Source organism: Diceros bicornis, chromosome 25 (genome assembly GCF_020826845.1).
Source record: "Diceros bicornis minor isolate mBicDic1 chromosome 25, mDicBic1.mat.cur, whole genome shotgun sequence".
Lineage (NCBI taxonomy): Eukaryota > Metazoa > Chordata > Mammalia > Perissodactyla > Rhinocerotidae > Diceros > Diceros bicornis.
In genome coordinates this window covers 39,007,129-39,021,181 of record NC_080764.1, presented here as the reverse complement: position 1 = coordinate 39,021,181, position 14,053 = coordinate 39,007,129, and the positions used below count along the sequence as shown (strand labels likewise).

Below are 14,053 nucleotides of genomic sequence, written 5' to 3'. Positions count from 1 at the left end.
AATCAGGGAATGCAAAGTCAGCAATAAAGAAGGTTTTGGGTAAGAAGGTCAGAGGAAGGGCAGGGACACACACACACAAGTGTTTATGTGAGTATGTTTGTGCTATTCACACATGTGTGAATTCATGTAGAATTTATAAAGAACTTACATTAGGCCCAATGCTAAGTACTTTCAGATACTTCTTATTCAGTTCTCACAAACCAATGACATAGATAAAACGCCTTCTAATAGATGAAGAAACTGAGTCATGGAGAGGTCATAGCCCAAAGTCACAGCTAGTAAGCAGTGGAGCCAGGATTTGAACTCTGGTTTCATGACTTTTAACCAACAAGATATATGTTATTTCTTTTACTTCGTAAACACACTGGATATGGATATTAATGCTTCCGGTTCAGATTTTTCTAATGCAGATCTCTTCTCTCTCTTAATAAGTAAGAGATCCACTGCCCCTCCTCCCATAACTGGCTCACTTTCTCTCCCTCTCCCTTTTTCTTGAGACCCTTGCCTCTACTTTGCCTTATCTTTATTTTAGATGAGGCCTTTGGATGACTCTTGTCCTTCATGTTAGACCTGCTATTTAGGAAGTAATTAAGCCCAGTGGACTGGCTTTGCTTTGAGTTTAGAGAGATACAAATTATGAGGCTTGGTAGTGCCTCTCATTAACCAGGATTGTTTTTTGCCAGAAGAGGTAAAAACCTGGTTGCCACTCCTAAGCCTCAGGCAAGCAATGACAGAGTCAAAGGAATGTCCCTCAGTCACCTCTGCTGCTCTCCCAGGATTGCCTTTTTTTTTTTTTTTTAAAGATTTTATTTATTTATTTATTTTCCCCCCAAAGCCCCAGTAGATAGTTGTATGTCATAGCTGCACATCCTTCTAGTTGCTGTATGTGGGACGTGGCCTCAGCATGGCCAGAGAAGTGGTGTGTCGGTGCGCACCCAGGATCCAAACCCAGGCCCCCAGCATCGGAGTGCACGCACTTAACCGCTAAGCCACTGGGCCGGCCCCTAGGATTGCCTTTTAAGAATGATAACTAGGAAAGACATGTCTATAGAAGTAAATGTATGCATGTAAAAGCTCATGTTGATTTTTTTCTCTCTCTTCCCTTCGTCAAATCTTCTTTACACATGCCTGTATTTCTGAAGAACAACCATTCATTCAAGTCCTCATTTCATTTGATCTGTAATTATTTTTGTGATCACTCAATTGACATTTTTCATTATGCAGTGTGATGATTTTTTTTATAAGTCTGTAATTGTGATATCAGAGACTTGATAATTTGAAATTAGTTGTGTTTATCTGATGCATAAAAACAAATGGAAATATACAATTTGGTCACAGTTAACTATTTTTATTTATCTAAATGACATCCAAGACCTATCAGAGTGAGGCTGGAGAAGCCACCGGGCCTAAAACCTCACCTTCTTGAAGGTCAATTAAGATTGTTATCTATCAGTGTGTTTATTCATTATAGGCATTGTATTCGTGATATTATATTGAAATGTTAATTTATAAATGTACCTATTTAAATAGATGACCATTTTTTACAACCTGATTAATATATTAAGGAACCTGAAAAGTGGAAATGGCCTGGCTTTGCTAAATCCTTGGATCTCTGGGCTTAGCTCAGGGATCACCTTGATGAAATGAGTGGTTACATACACTCTCTAGGTGGTGGATCTACTAACTTTCACTGAGGAATGTGTAGCCTTACCTTGTGCCTATACTAACAACTTCACCAACTGTCAACATTCTAATGTGTTATCTTGAGTTAACATTTCAGAAAATGACTAAACATGTACTGGGTCTTAACTCTACTTAAATAGATTATAGAAAGTACATTAAAGTAATTTTTTTTTCAGAAGCCATTTCCTTGCTCTGCGCCTATCTGGCTATTTCATTGGCACTATTATTAAAGAGGTTTCTGCCTAACTTCATTTAATGTAGATCTGTCTAACTCATGACTCTGTTATCATAAGGTTTACAACATGGAGCTTGGTTCTAGGAACAAAAAAGAAAACAAACATTCCTACCATATTAATCAATGACCTAGAAGAGGAAAACTTGGATAGCATTTTAGATATGTCACATACTCTCATTAACTTTCGAAACTGATTTTTTTTCTTGAAAAAGCAAAAGTATATTTCTCTCCCACTCCTGAAAATAATCTAATTTTTTCTTATTTGGAAAGATGGCCACAGTGTTACTCCTAAATGCCGCTTGTATCAAGAGAAATTTTAATGCGTTAGTTGACATCTCATTGTGAAGACAGTACTTCCAAAGTAAAAAAAATAGGTTCAAAAAATAGAAATTACTTTATGAAGTTAATAGTATACGTACATTTATGGAAGCATGAACCTCTGTTAGTTAAGCTCTGACAGTTGATGAAAACATGACTGCATCACATTGAATTTCTTAAGGATATCCCAAGATTTGAATAAAACATGTTCTTTTGTCAGTTCAGTTGAAGTCAACATCAAACTGTTGGACTTTTTATGAACATTTATCTTAACTCATGGTTCTGAGATATTTAGTCATAAACCTGATATTTAGTGCTATATAAGCCTAGATTTTCAAATGCTCAGACTAATATAGATTTAGCCACTCTTCACTCTTCTCTTGACTTAATCTCCTCTGTTCAGTGCGTATTCCTATATTTTTGCCGTGTAGGAGATGATTCCCTTGGCTCCCGGTCGTGACCTTGATTGGGATGAAGAGATGGCGAAAGCACAGTCACATGATTGTGTTCCTGTTCTTTCAGAACATCCGCTGTATATTCTTTACACATCTGGAACAACGGGCTTGCCAAAGGTATTCTCTCTCTTAGGGATAACTATCTATAGCGGCAGATTTCTTTTATACTGAGAATATTTGATTACTGACCAAAAATGTTTGCAGACTGTAGCTTGAGGTTTAGACTTAGGTACTTTATATCTTAAAGAAATACTAAGTTTATATATGTAGAAAAATAATAATTATATTTAATGTAAAATGCTTTGCCCCAATTTCTTCCAAAGTCTTCACATATACCAGTAATATACAATTGCTTTAGTAAGCTATTAAAATTAAATTAATTGATATTTGATTGACTATCAGTTGGTTTAATAAAATTTTATAAAAATATTTTTTAAATGAAATATCTTTATTTTTTAAATTGAAGTATAACTTTCATACAGTATGGAATTGATTTTTGATCTAGGGGAATTCAGTTCTTTGTTATAAATGCAAGTTTGAGAATTGGCTTAGACAGTTTGAACAATAGGCAGTTTACCCAGAGTGTTGAACCATTTGATTTGCAGCACTGAAGACACTCTAGGATTTTTAAATTTGCTTACCATGAAAGATGTTTTCACAAAACAAAGTTAAAAGCATCAATATTTATGAAGGTGTCAGATAACAAACAAAAACCACCTTGCCTAGTGTCTCTAAATAATACTGTTTCTTCATACAACTTCATAAAGGCTTGTAATATCATCTTCCTATTCATCTTTATTAGAGGTTCAATATTCATTGAATCAAAGAATGTTAGTGGGGAAAGGGACTTTCACAATCACTCACATCCGGGAGGGCAGTGACCTCTTTATTAATATTAAATCTCTCTAGCATCAAAGTTCTGCAAACATCATCTGTTAATAATCTTAAAATAGTGGTTCTATTAGATTAGATTTAAAAAAGAAAAACTAAGATGTTCCATATAAAACTCACTTGCTTGTGAGAAAGAAAACATTTGTTAGGGAAATATATTTTCTCTGAGGACAGGGACCATGTTTTATTACCTTTTGTCTACCGTTGTGCTTTGCATGTAGTTGGTTTTCAGCAAGTTTTGTTTGAGTGTGTAAATAAACAAATGCACATACATAAAGATGTTTGTGTCATTGTAGAATCAAAGCCTAATGATTTTTTTAACAACTCTGGTCATCTGAAAAATAAATATTCCTTCATATTGAAGAATCTAAGACTTGTTTAAGCAGTCCAAATGATGTGCTGGACACAATCCTCACCCTCTACTTTTTGCAATTCTGCATTATGCAGCAGCCACATGGAGTCCAACTGAACGTTTGGCTGTAAAATAAAAACAGACTCAGCAAGTTATACTTCAATCTAAAAGTATTTCCTCTAAAACATGAGAGGAAAGCCATGACCCTGAAAACTTAGTATAACCTAACCAAATAATAACTTAAAAAACCCAAAACAAAAAAATCACTTTAACTCCTGAAAAGCCTGAAGGAATCTTATAAAAACATTTGTGTTACCTCAAGATTTTAAATCCCTCTGAAATGCACTGTGGCTGTATGGGAGGAACAGAAGAGTTTGTCAGCAACTCAAAACTGATGCAGCCAGTGTCGTAGAAATAAAAGTAATATACAGAGCATTAAATTTGAAAATTGGTGGTTCCAAATAAGGAAGGATCCTAGCTATTCCAGGTTTTTCTGGGTCCAGAAAGTCTCTTCTGGATTCCTAGATGCCCAAAGTGAAGATGGTTTGCAGTTTCAGTCACTCTCATTTTCCTCCTAATGTACCATCCTGAAGATAATCTATTTCAATAGATTGCAGAAGGCTTTAATTGTTGGCAGAGAGCTCTATTCCCATTGGATTCAGCTCAATTCAATATACCTGTATTGAGTGTTCATTCTATGTTGAAAGAGATAAAAATATGAGTGAACCACAATCTCTTCAATCTAGTGGGGTTAAAATATATAGGAACACAGGTAATGCAAGGTAGACGGTGATCTTGCTCTGAAAGGGCAATGCTCTTTCTCTCTCTCCTGAGAAAGAGATGAGATTGAATGGTATCTGAAGGATTAAATTGAATTAATTTAACAAATATTACTGAGCACCAAATATGTGTCTGGCTCTCTTTTTAGAAGTCTACATTCTATAGCCAGGGCACAGGCACTAAACAAGTAAAGAGCTATGTAGTAGGTGATAAGTGTCATGCAGAAAAAAAAAGCAGAGTAAGGGGACGGAGTGATGGGGAGAGTAGGAGTGCTGTTCTATCAGGGAATGTCAGGGAAAGCTCTTGGTAAGGTGACATTTGAAGGATGAATAGAACTTCTTCACAGTGTGACATCTCGGGGAGGAGGGCATTCCAGGCAGAGAGGGTCAGCATAAGCAGAGGCAAGAGTGTGTTACAGAAGGTTCCAGGATGGCTAGTGCATATGAAGCAAGTGAAGAAGAGAAATGGCCAGATATATAGGCAGGGGCCAAACTCCTAAAATTTAGCCAAGAAGTTTAGTTTATATTCTGTATGTAAGGGATGGAGAGCACAATGCTTCTTAAGCAGGAGAGGAAAATATGAAGGAAGGTACCTCTTGCAACATTATGTTGGGAAGATAGGCAAGTATACACAATAGAAGCAAGGAGATTAGTTTTCACGCTGTTCAGTTAGTTTAGGACTTTACTTAGGACAGTGCTTTTAATAGAGAGGGATCAGATTTGGTTCAAGGATAGGAGTGAAGCAGAGGAGAAGTCCAAAACTTTGAACCCAAGAACACAGGAGGATGGTTTTGATTATTTACTGCAATAGAAACACAGGAGGATGGTTTAGGACTGGGGAAACTGAAAGTTTTTGAACATCCTGAGTATGATGTGTCTTTGGGACATGAACATGGGGATGCCTAGTCAATAGTTGGAGGTGAAGATGTGGGTCCAAGAAGTACATCTGGGTTTGGCGATAGACACTTGTGGGTCATCAGTGTAGAGGTCTGGTCTTTAAATCATGAGAGTGAGTAGGTTTTGCAAAGTAGGACATGCAGAATGGCAAAAGAAGGTAGTCTCTCTCAAGGTCCCTCAGAAATACTTCTCTCATCCCTCTTGTGGACTTTAGAATTTCAATTGCATTGAAATTATACATTGCCAACAAACCTTTATGTCACTTATCTATCCTACCTTATACATATTAGTTTTTATTTTCTTACCTTCATAACATTGCATGTTCTCTAAGGTCTTAGAATATATTTCATACATCTTTGAATCCGCTGTCACTAACCTTAAAATTGGGCCATGGTAAATCCTCAGAATCTCTTACTTCTCCAGTTGGTTCCCAGACTCCTCTTTATTCATAAGATCCTCACTTCATTTTTGGTAAGTATAATCAGGATTAATGGGATCTGAAATTTTAATATTGGGATTCCCAGAATAGAAGTTCAGGAAAGATGAGCACACATGCATTTATGAAGCATTTAAATATAAATTTTATGTCATCATTATAGTTTGTTTTCTCGATCTTTGATCTTCATGAGGAAAAGTAATGTTGTGAGTCCATGAAAATATTCTCTTAAAAATGCTCGTTTCTCATAGACATATATAAGACACACATAAGACAATCTGTTCTTTGGTTAGAATTTGCAGATATATTTAGGGCATATTTGCATCTCTTATCTGCCAACCCTGGATTTGTCAGGTTGCTGTGTGACAGGTTAATCTGTTAGCTGCAGCAAATATTCCACAACCACCGCTGTGCTGCTCTGCATACATTTCTGTCTTGTTGTGGGCTTCTATCCTGTTTGGTTTGGGTGCCTGTATTCAAGATACTTCAAAGCACTACACAATAGAAGAATCCCTCGTCTGGATAGGGTGTCCTTTTGGGAGTGGGGGATTTAGTGATGGTAATATTTGTCATCTTCTAACTTGATATCATGGAGGGATGCTGATAAGAAAAAACAAAAACAAAAGAAGTCCAGTGCCAAAGGAAAAGGGTAAAAGAAACCAAAAGCAAAGGATTGGAAGGAAGGCATGATGGAAAGGTGGTGATAAGGCCTTTTGTCCTGATGTACATTTACACAACTTACATCACTTTTATTCCTACATGTTACCCTAGGAAAAAAAAAGTCAAATAGAAAAAGCAGTGAACTTTTTTTTTATCTGTGGTATAATTCTTGCAGATAAAATGCTGACTTGCTACACGTTTGCCCCTTATCTCACAGTTGTTCAGATCAGTAAAAAATTATACTGCTGCTAAAATATCCTCCAAAGAGGCAGCTTCAGAGTCATCTGAAAGCCTGTAGCAAGAGATTTTGTGTTTGATGAAATATCCCAAATGGAACCATTCCATTTCTCTTAACATGACTCACTAAGTTCTGCAAGTTTCAAGGGTTTCTCCTGAACCAGGAAGAGTATTTCAAAAACGAATTATATTTTTCATACATGTGCTTATTCACTCTGCTATTCACTCACTTAATGTCAACAAATGTATGGAATGCCTATTCTATGCCAGACACTGTGCTGTGGGTATAAAGGCATTCTCCTCACTGCACTCGGAGTGCTGGAGGAGACACGGCACCAGGCCGGGCTGTCAGTGCTCGGAGGAGGTGGCAGGCAGGGGCTGTGCAAGAGGCCAGGAGAGATGTTTAACACAAACTGGGATCGGACAGCTTCCAGAAGAGGTGCACTTTCACAATGTCTTTGAGTATTGTGTGATGAAGTAGGAGCGAGCCAGGTTCAGAAAGGAGGTGGATGCTCATTCTAGAAAGAGGGGATATCTTCTGTAAAGCCGCTATCAGAACAAGAATGTTGTCGATGTGTTGGATTTCTTTAAGTAATCAGAACCATGCCTTTTATTTTTCAACTCACTGACTCCAATTATCATTTAGTGATGGATTTCTTTTCTTCAGGTAAAATATTTATTTCCTCTTTCTTCTTGTTTTGTTTTTTTCCCGACTTGTCAGGGTGAGTTGAAATATGTATGTTTGTGTGTGTATAAAATACATATACATACATACATAAGCATATACATATATATGCATACATCTAGACACATACACATGTATATTTACATGTGTATGTGTGAATAAACACATTTTATGTATGTAAATATGTACATTTGTCTTGTATAAGCCTATATCACAGAGTAGGATGATAGAGGGGCTCAACTTAGAAAGTATGAACTTTTGTCATGTACTTCAAACTTGATTCACTTGAGTATTTTGAGATCTGCATTTCAGAATTCTATAGTTCAATTAAAAGAATCTTACCTCACACTTCAATCTTCCTTCCCCTTCTGCTACAACCCATATGATTCCAACTGTATTTTTCTTAAGTTGTGGCAACCAAAACTGTCCACACTCGATATACAGACTTGATAGCGACGTGTTGTCTGTCTTGCTTTAATGACCCCGCCTATGATATTTTGTGGCTTCCCTGTCTTCAAAGGCAGCTCATTAAGCTGGAAATCATAAAGAACGTCTGTGACAACTGTGGTCCCATTTCTGGGTGATTAATAATCAGCTTTTAATTTTACTTGTATGGATTGAATTTTTTTAAATACCTATATACATTAAACGTGTTTTTTTTTTTATTTTTATGAGCACCTTTATGTTGTCTCCTTTCCTATTTCTGAGATAGAATTCACTTTCCAGTCGTTATTTGGGGCACAGAGTATTATTCCCACCTGAACGTCTTTCAAGTTCTCTAGAAGACTTTAAGGATTATGGCTGATCCTACAAAAACCAGAGCAGTATATTGGCAGGTTACAGGGCTTTTTGAGAATATCCCAGGTCATCTAATGTCTTTACATTTAAGGTAGATAGAGTATAAGTATGTAAAGAAAGTGATAACAGATTCAAAAGAGTAAAATGTAGCTTGCTTGTGTTTTAGGGGTAAGCATTGATGTTGAATAAGTATTTTTACCTCATATTCAAGATTTCAAATACCATTTAAAATACCATTTTTAGTTTCTGATTAATTTTGCATACTTAGAATATAATGATATATTTTTTTGAGCATGATTTATGTGTTTTCAGAGGCTAAACAAGGTTTATCTTTTGCATTTTAATTATCATTACCTGGAAAATATGATTACAAAGAAGAAACAAAAAAATGCTTTATTATCTTAATTTTAGTCATGTATTAATCTTATAATAAACTCTCTTTTTAAACTTAATCTTTCAATTTTTTTACTTTTAAACTTCTTATGAAAGCTCTACATGCAGAATATGAAATTATGCACTTCTTTTTCTATGCCATAGCAAATACTCAGAAAATTGAAACCTATCATCTGAATATTTTGTGCAGGCAAGACCAAATTTCAGATCTAGAGTCTAGATTAATGAATGGTAAAATGATGCTTGATGAAAATTTTTATACTCATCCTTTAGAAAAATAAAAAATAAGTGGGAGCCAACCCGGGGACATAGTGGTTAAGTTTGTGTGCTCTGCTTTGGTGGCCTGGGGTTCACAGTTTTGAATGCTAGGCATGGACATATGCAACGCTCATCCAGCCATGACGTGGCGGCATCCCACATACAAAATAGAGGAAGAAGGGCACAGATGTTAGCTCAGGGCTAATCTTCCTCAGCAAAAAGAGGAGAATTGGCAAGGGATGTTAGCTCAGGGTCTATCTTCCTCAACAAAAAAATAATAATAATTAAAAAAAAAATAAATAAATGGCTATCAAAGACCAATGAAAAACAGACATTATGGCTTTTCTCTTTCTTTTAGTTCCATTTTAATTGTTTTTAATGAGAATCTTTGATGGTAACCTCTAATTACTTGGACATTTCTGCCTTTTGGGTGGTATTAGCACAGGGAAAAATAGAAAGCAATAATTGCTGGAACTAAGGAAATAATTTTATTAATAAGATATTAAATTTTAGCCTCTATAATTTTAAATTTTTTTCGTGCCTGGTCTCATTTTTAAATCTAACTTTTTGGGGGTCAAATGGATTTAAGTATCTATCATTTTACAGACAAAGCGACATTGGTAAATATTCTTTAAGGAAGTGTCCACTTGAGAGGTAAATAGAAATTTGATAACCCATCCTTTAAATTATCTTCTAAGTTTTACAAATGAATTAATACTCATTTATGTTCTCCCTAGCCTTTTATTCCTTTTTATTACTTTCAGTTGGTTCATCTTACCCTCTGTACCATATAATTTAAAAATTTACCCAGTTATAATGATATATGAATAGCATATTGTCTATGAAAAAAATTCATTTTTTTCTCCTGTACAAAATGAATAAAAAGTTTTAGAAAAGAGTGTTTACAAGTTGATTAATATTAATTTCATCGGGGTGTTGAACCGTAGGAAAAGGCCTTCTCAGTAAAACAAGCTAATTAGCAAAGTACATGGAAGATAGTGCAGAATATACTGGGGAAGGAGCTGCTCCGTTTACATGGGAAAATGCATGTGTGAGACTTGCCGGCAGGGGCTTATGATTTCTGTTACTCCCAAGATGATCAAGAGAGCCAGCTGTGTGCTAACCGTGTCATACAACCTAGAAAATAGCTGTCAAATGCCAACAAAGCTGTGTGTGATATTTGCCAAGAGACCAGGTGTTGCTGCTGGCAGATGAAATGTGTTCCACAGCTTGATACCTCTGTTTTCTTAGTGGTACCTGAAGAGAGCAGCAATTTTAGTAACTAACGGAAAGTTGGTTTCTTTTTTATTTTCCTGCTTCATGTCTTTGTGTTACAGTTGCAGAGCTATGCCAAAAGGTATAGCTAGTAGCATATTTGTTAATTAGGACTATGTTTGCCCTTTTAGGTAAAATAATTATTTTCTGCTCAGGGCAATTATAATTACTAAAAGATGCTTCAAAATATATGTGAGTGAAATATAAACATATTTCTTAGCAAGCATTCTCCTCGCTCTGAATATTCACATTGTTAACTTTTTTAGCCAATGATGATTAATGTTTATAGTGAAGCAATAAATAGAAATTCTCGATTAAATTTACCATCAGTTCTTATTTATGGTGACTCTTGTGCCCAGTTTTCAAATATTAATCTTGTGTTATGGTTGAACCATGGTCTAGTGGTTCAGATTCAGTGCTGTAGTGGCTGTGGTCTGGGTTTGTGTCCTGGTCGGGGAACTGCACCACCCCTCTGTCAGTTGTCATACTGTGGTGGCTGCGTGTTGTTGTGATGCTGAAAGCTATGCCACCGGTATTTCGAATACCAGCAGGGTCACCCATGGTGGACAGGTTTCAGCAGAGCTTCCAGACCAAGACAGACTAGGAAGAAGGACCTGGGCACCCAGTTCCAAAAAAATTGGCCATGAAAACCCTATGAATAGCACCGGAGCACTGTCTGATAACAGCCCCAGAAGGTGAGCGGACGGTACAAAAAGACCAGGCAGGGTTCCGCTGTGCCGTACACAGGGTTGCTAGGAGTTGGGATCCACTCAGGGCACTAACAACAACAAAGAGTTGAATATGTTTAGTTCAGTGGAGGATAGCTGCTAGAAACTGATTCACGAAAACTGTAGTACTGTGATGTAATGATCCCTACATTTGCCTAAAATGTAATATAAGGCAAATCTCTCAGCCTAAATCCAACTCACCAAGGTTGATCCTCAGAGTTCCAGGATTCATCATTAAAGAATTGCTCAGCTCTAATCCTGTGGTAGTGTGATTCCCAGGGTAGCATTGTAATGAGGCTAGGTTAGAATATGGCTTTGTTTCCTCTCAGCATTCTATTATTATTTAATAATATTAAGGAATAGACATCCTTATGTTAGTCTATGTTTTATGTACACAGTTACCGTTGACCTTTCTGTGCACTTGAATTGAGAGTTTCCATTTCTGTTCTGGAAATATGTCTGAAAATATAATGTTGATTATTTGTGTTACCACAGGAAAATATTTTTGCTGTATGTCATTCTGTGAAATCATAAGTTTTCTCTAGAAGGTCAAGAATGATCTGTGAGAATGGATTCTACAAAGGGACTGATGTGGACAATTTATTCTGTGTTTATTATTGGAGCAGCCGAAGAAAAAGTGATTCAGATACAATTATATGAAAGGCAGAGTGATTTGTAGCTTATAGAATATAAAGTACTATAAAAAGGAACTTTTTTTAGGTGGTTGGTATGAAGACAGAGAATCTTTTAACATGTTGTTTATTGATTTTAGCTTCATTTTTTCTCTTTTTTAGGGTGTGGTTAGGCCCACGGGGGGATATGCCGTAATGTTAAACTGGACAATGTCTTCTATATATGGACTTAAGCCTGGAGAGGTAATCATGGTTTTAAATTCATTTTACGTGACATTTGTCTGATTGAGGTATATGCATTTTATTATCTTCTGATTTTCTAGGTATGGTGGGCAGCTTCTGACTTAGGCTGGGTTGTCGGACATTCCTATATCTGTTATGGACCTCTTCTGCATGGGAACACAACAGTTTTATATGAGGTAATAAAATAAAATTAATACCACATATCAATAATATTTATTTTACTGAAATTTTTTGAGAAGTAGTCCTAAGTCGGAACAGAAAACTTTGGATGGGGCAAAAATTTAGATTTTTGTATCTTCTTCCAGATAAATATATGATTTCAAAAGAGAGATATATAAAAATAATAGCCAGCTATTTAAATTGTGTTGAACAAAGCCATAAAAATTATATTCTGAAAAATGTGTACTTCAAGCTTGATGTCTGTCCCTAACAGATTTCTAGAAAATATTATCAAACTGATACTGATTTAAGAGTCTTAGAAAAAAAATTATCATAAAACAACATAGATTTGCCTTTTTGTGTTCTTATAGGATTAATGGATTTCCAAATGTATGGTGTCTTGATTTTAGCTAGATATTTTTGGTGGTTTCTGATGATAGCTATATGTATAAGAGAGAGAATCATAGACTGACCAGATTTATGGCTGAATAAATAACTACTTTAACATTCCGTTGCATGGATTAATGTCAAGGAATAAGATTTTTGTGTGTATACTAGAAAATTCTGTTCATATGCTTATTCTATTTAATTTTATCAATGCCTTATCTGAATACTTAGAATACATACCTATCAGATTTGTAGGAGATCAAAATTTTAGAGGGACAGCAAAATGATAGTTTATTAAATCAGTATTCAAAGTGATCTTGACTTTTGGGACAAAATGCACAAGACTGGAAAATACAGAAATGTTTACGGTCATATTTATATTAAAAATAGTTGCAGAAATGATGTAAGGGAAACTTGAGTTGGTTCCAGTTTATATAATCAAATCCCTGTGTATTATAATTATCCATGGTTCAAACATAGGGGTTGCTAGGATTGCTTTAAAAAAAATACCATATGCACTGTTATAATTTTATTTTATTCTTTAACATTTGGAAATTTGAGTTCAGTTTAATGGGGAGGAGGAAAAAATCGTTAACTTATTAGAAAGCATCTGGAAGAAGGGAACTAGCATGAAAATAATGTCATATAAGAAAAGGATGAAATTGTAGATGATTAGTCTGAAAAATATTATATTTAGTGTGCATATATATCAAGTATCTTTTTATATTTAAAGATTTGCCACATATAAAGGAAGAAGTGTAATAATGTAGAGTTCCAGGGACCTGTATTCTGGGAATAATCAGAGACCAATTAAACTATCCAGTAGTAGAATAGGCAACTCTACATAGAAGGCTCTCTTTCACTTAAACTCGCTCAATATCAGGCAAGAAATGTGAAGAAGGGAATTTCATGTGTGGGGTGTGTACAATAGTATTAGATGACATCAAGGTTCTTTACAATCTTAAAATTCTGCAACTCTATTATTCTGAAAAATTTGGAGACTATTTTCTATCTTCATGGAAGTCTGCTAGTCCCAGTCACCATTTAAAGACATAGTGTTCCTTCATTTTACCTGGCTGGTTTTCTGTCTCTGAATGCTCAGAGATATTGAGGCAGACTTTGACCCAAGTATTAACGCCTCACACACGACTCCACGTCTTTTGTACTTTGCATTTGTACTTTGCAGACTTAATATACATTGTGGTGTTTGTAATAATTAAAACATAAAATAATCTTGACAAAGCTGTTCTATACTGAAGTCCTTGTGATAGAATGTTTTTATTAAATGTTTTTATTAAAATAATCATTCCCCTTGAAGTAATCAAAATAAACTTCAACACTGCATGCTTCTAATGAATTGTGATATTACAACATAAATGTGACAGAGCTGAAGGTGCCATTATATTTATAAGTATTTATGTTTATAAGTATTAAGCTGCCTTTAGAACTGAAGTACATAAAATTTTTGTGCATTTACCATTGGCCTTTTATTATTTCTTAAGTTTATTTAAAACATGATTTTAACACCATAAAAGAGGCTTGGTTGTTTGTT

The 14,053-nt window shown here is 35.4% G+C and overlaps 1 protein-coding gene across 5 annotated transcripts in view; it reads left to right on the top strand.

Annotated features, from left to right (window-relative positions):
- The window catches only part of ACSS3 (acyl-CoA synthetase short chain family member 3), a 151,724-nt gene that overhangs the window by 57,544 nt on the left and 80,127 nt on the right, over positions 1-14,053 (top strand). For 3 of the 5 annotated variants that reach the window (XM_058568721.1, XM_058568717.1, XM_058568720.1), the window contains exons 5-7: positions 2,668-2,808; positions 11,875-11,955; positions 12,036-12,131. In XM_058568721.1, coding sequence (XP_058424704.1) covers positions 2,668-2,808; positions 11,875-11,955; positions 12,036-12,131 — 318 coding nt within the window. The remainder of the gene's footprint in view (positions 1-2,667; positions 2,809-11,874; positions 11,956-12,035; positions 12,132-14,053) is intronic. The other 2 variants (XM_058568719.1, XM_058568718.1) reach the window with 1 other exon arrangement.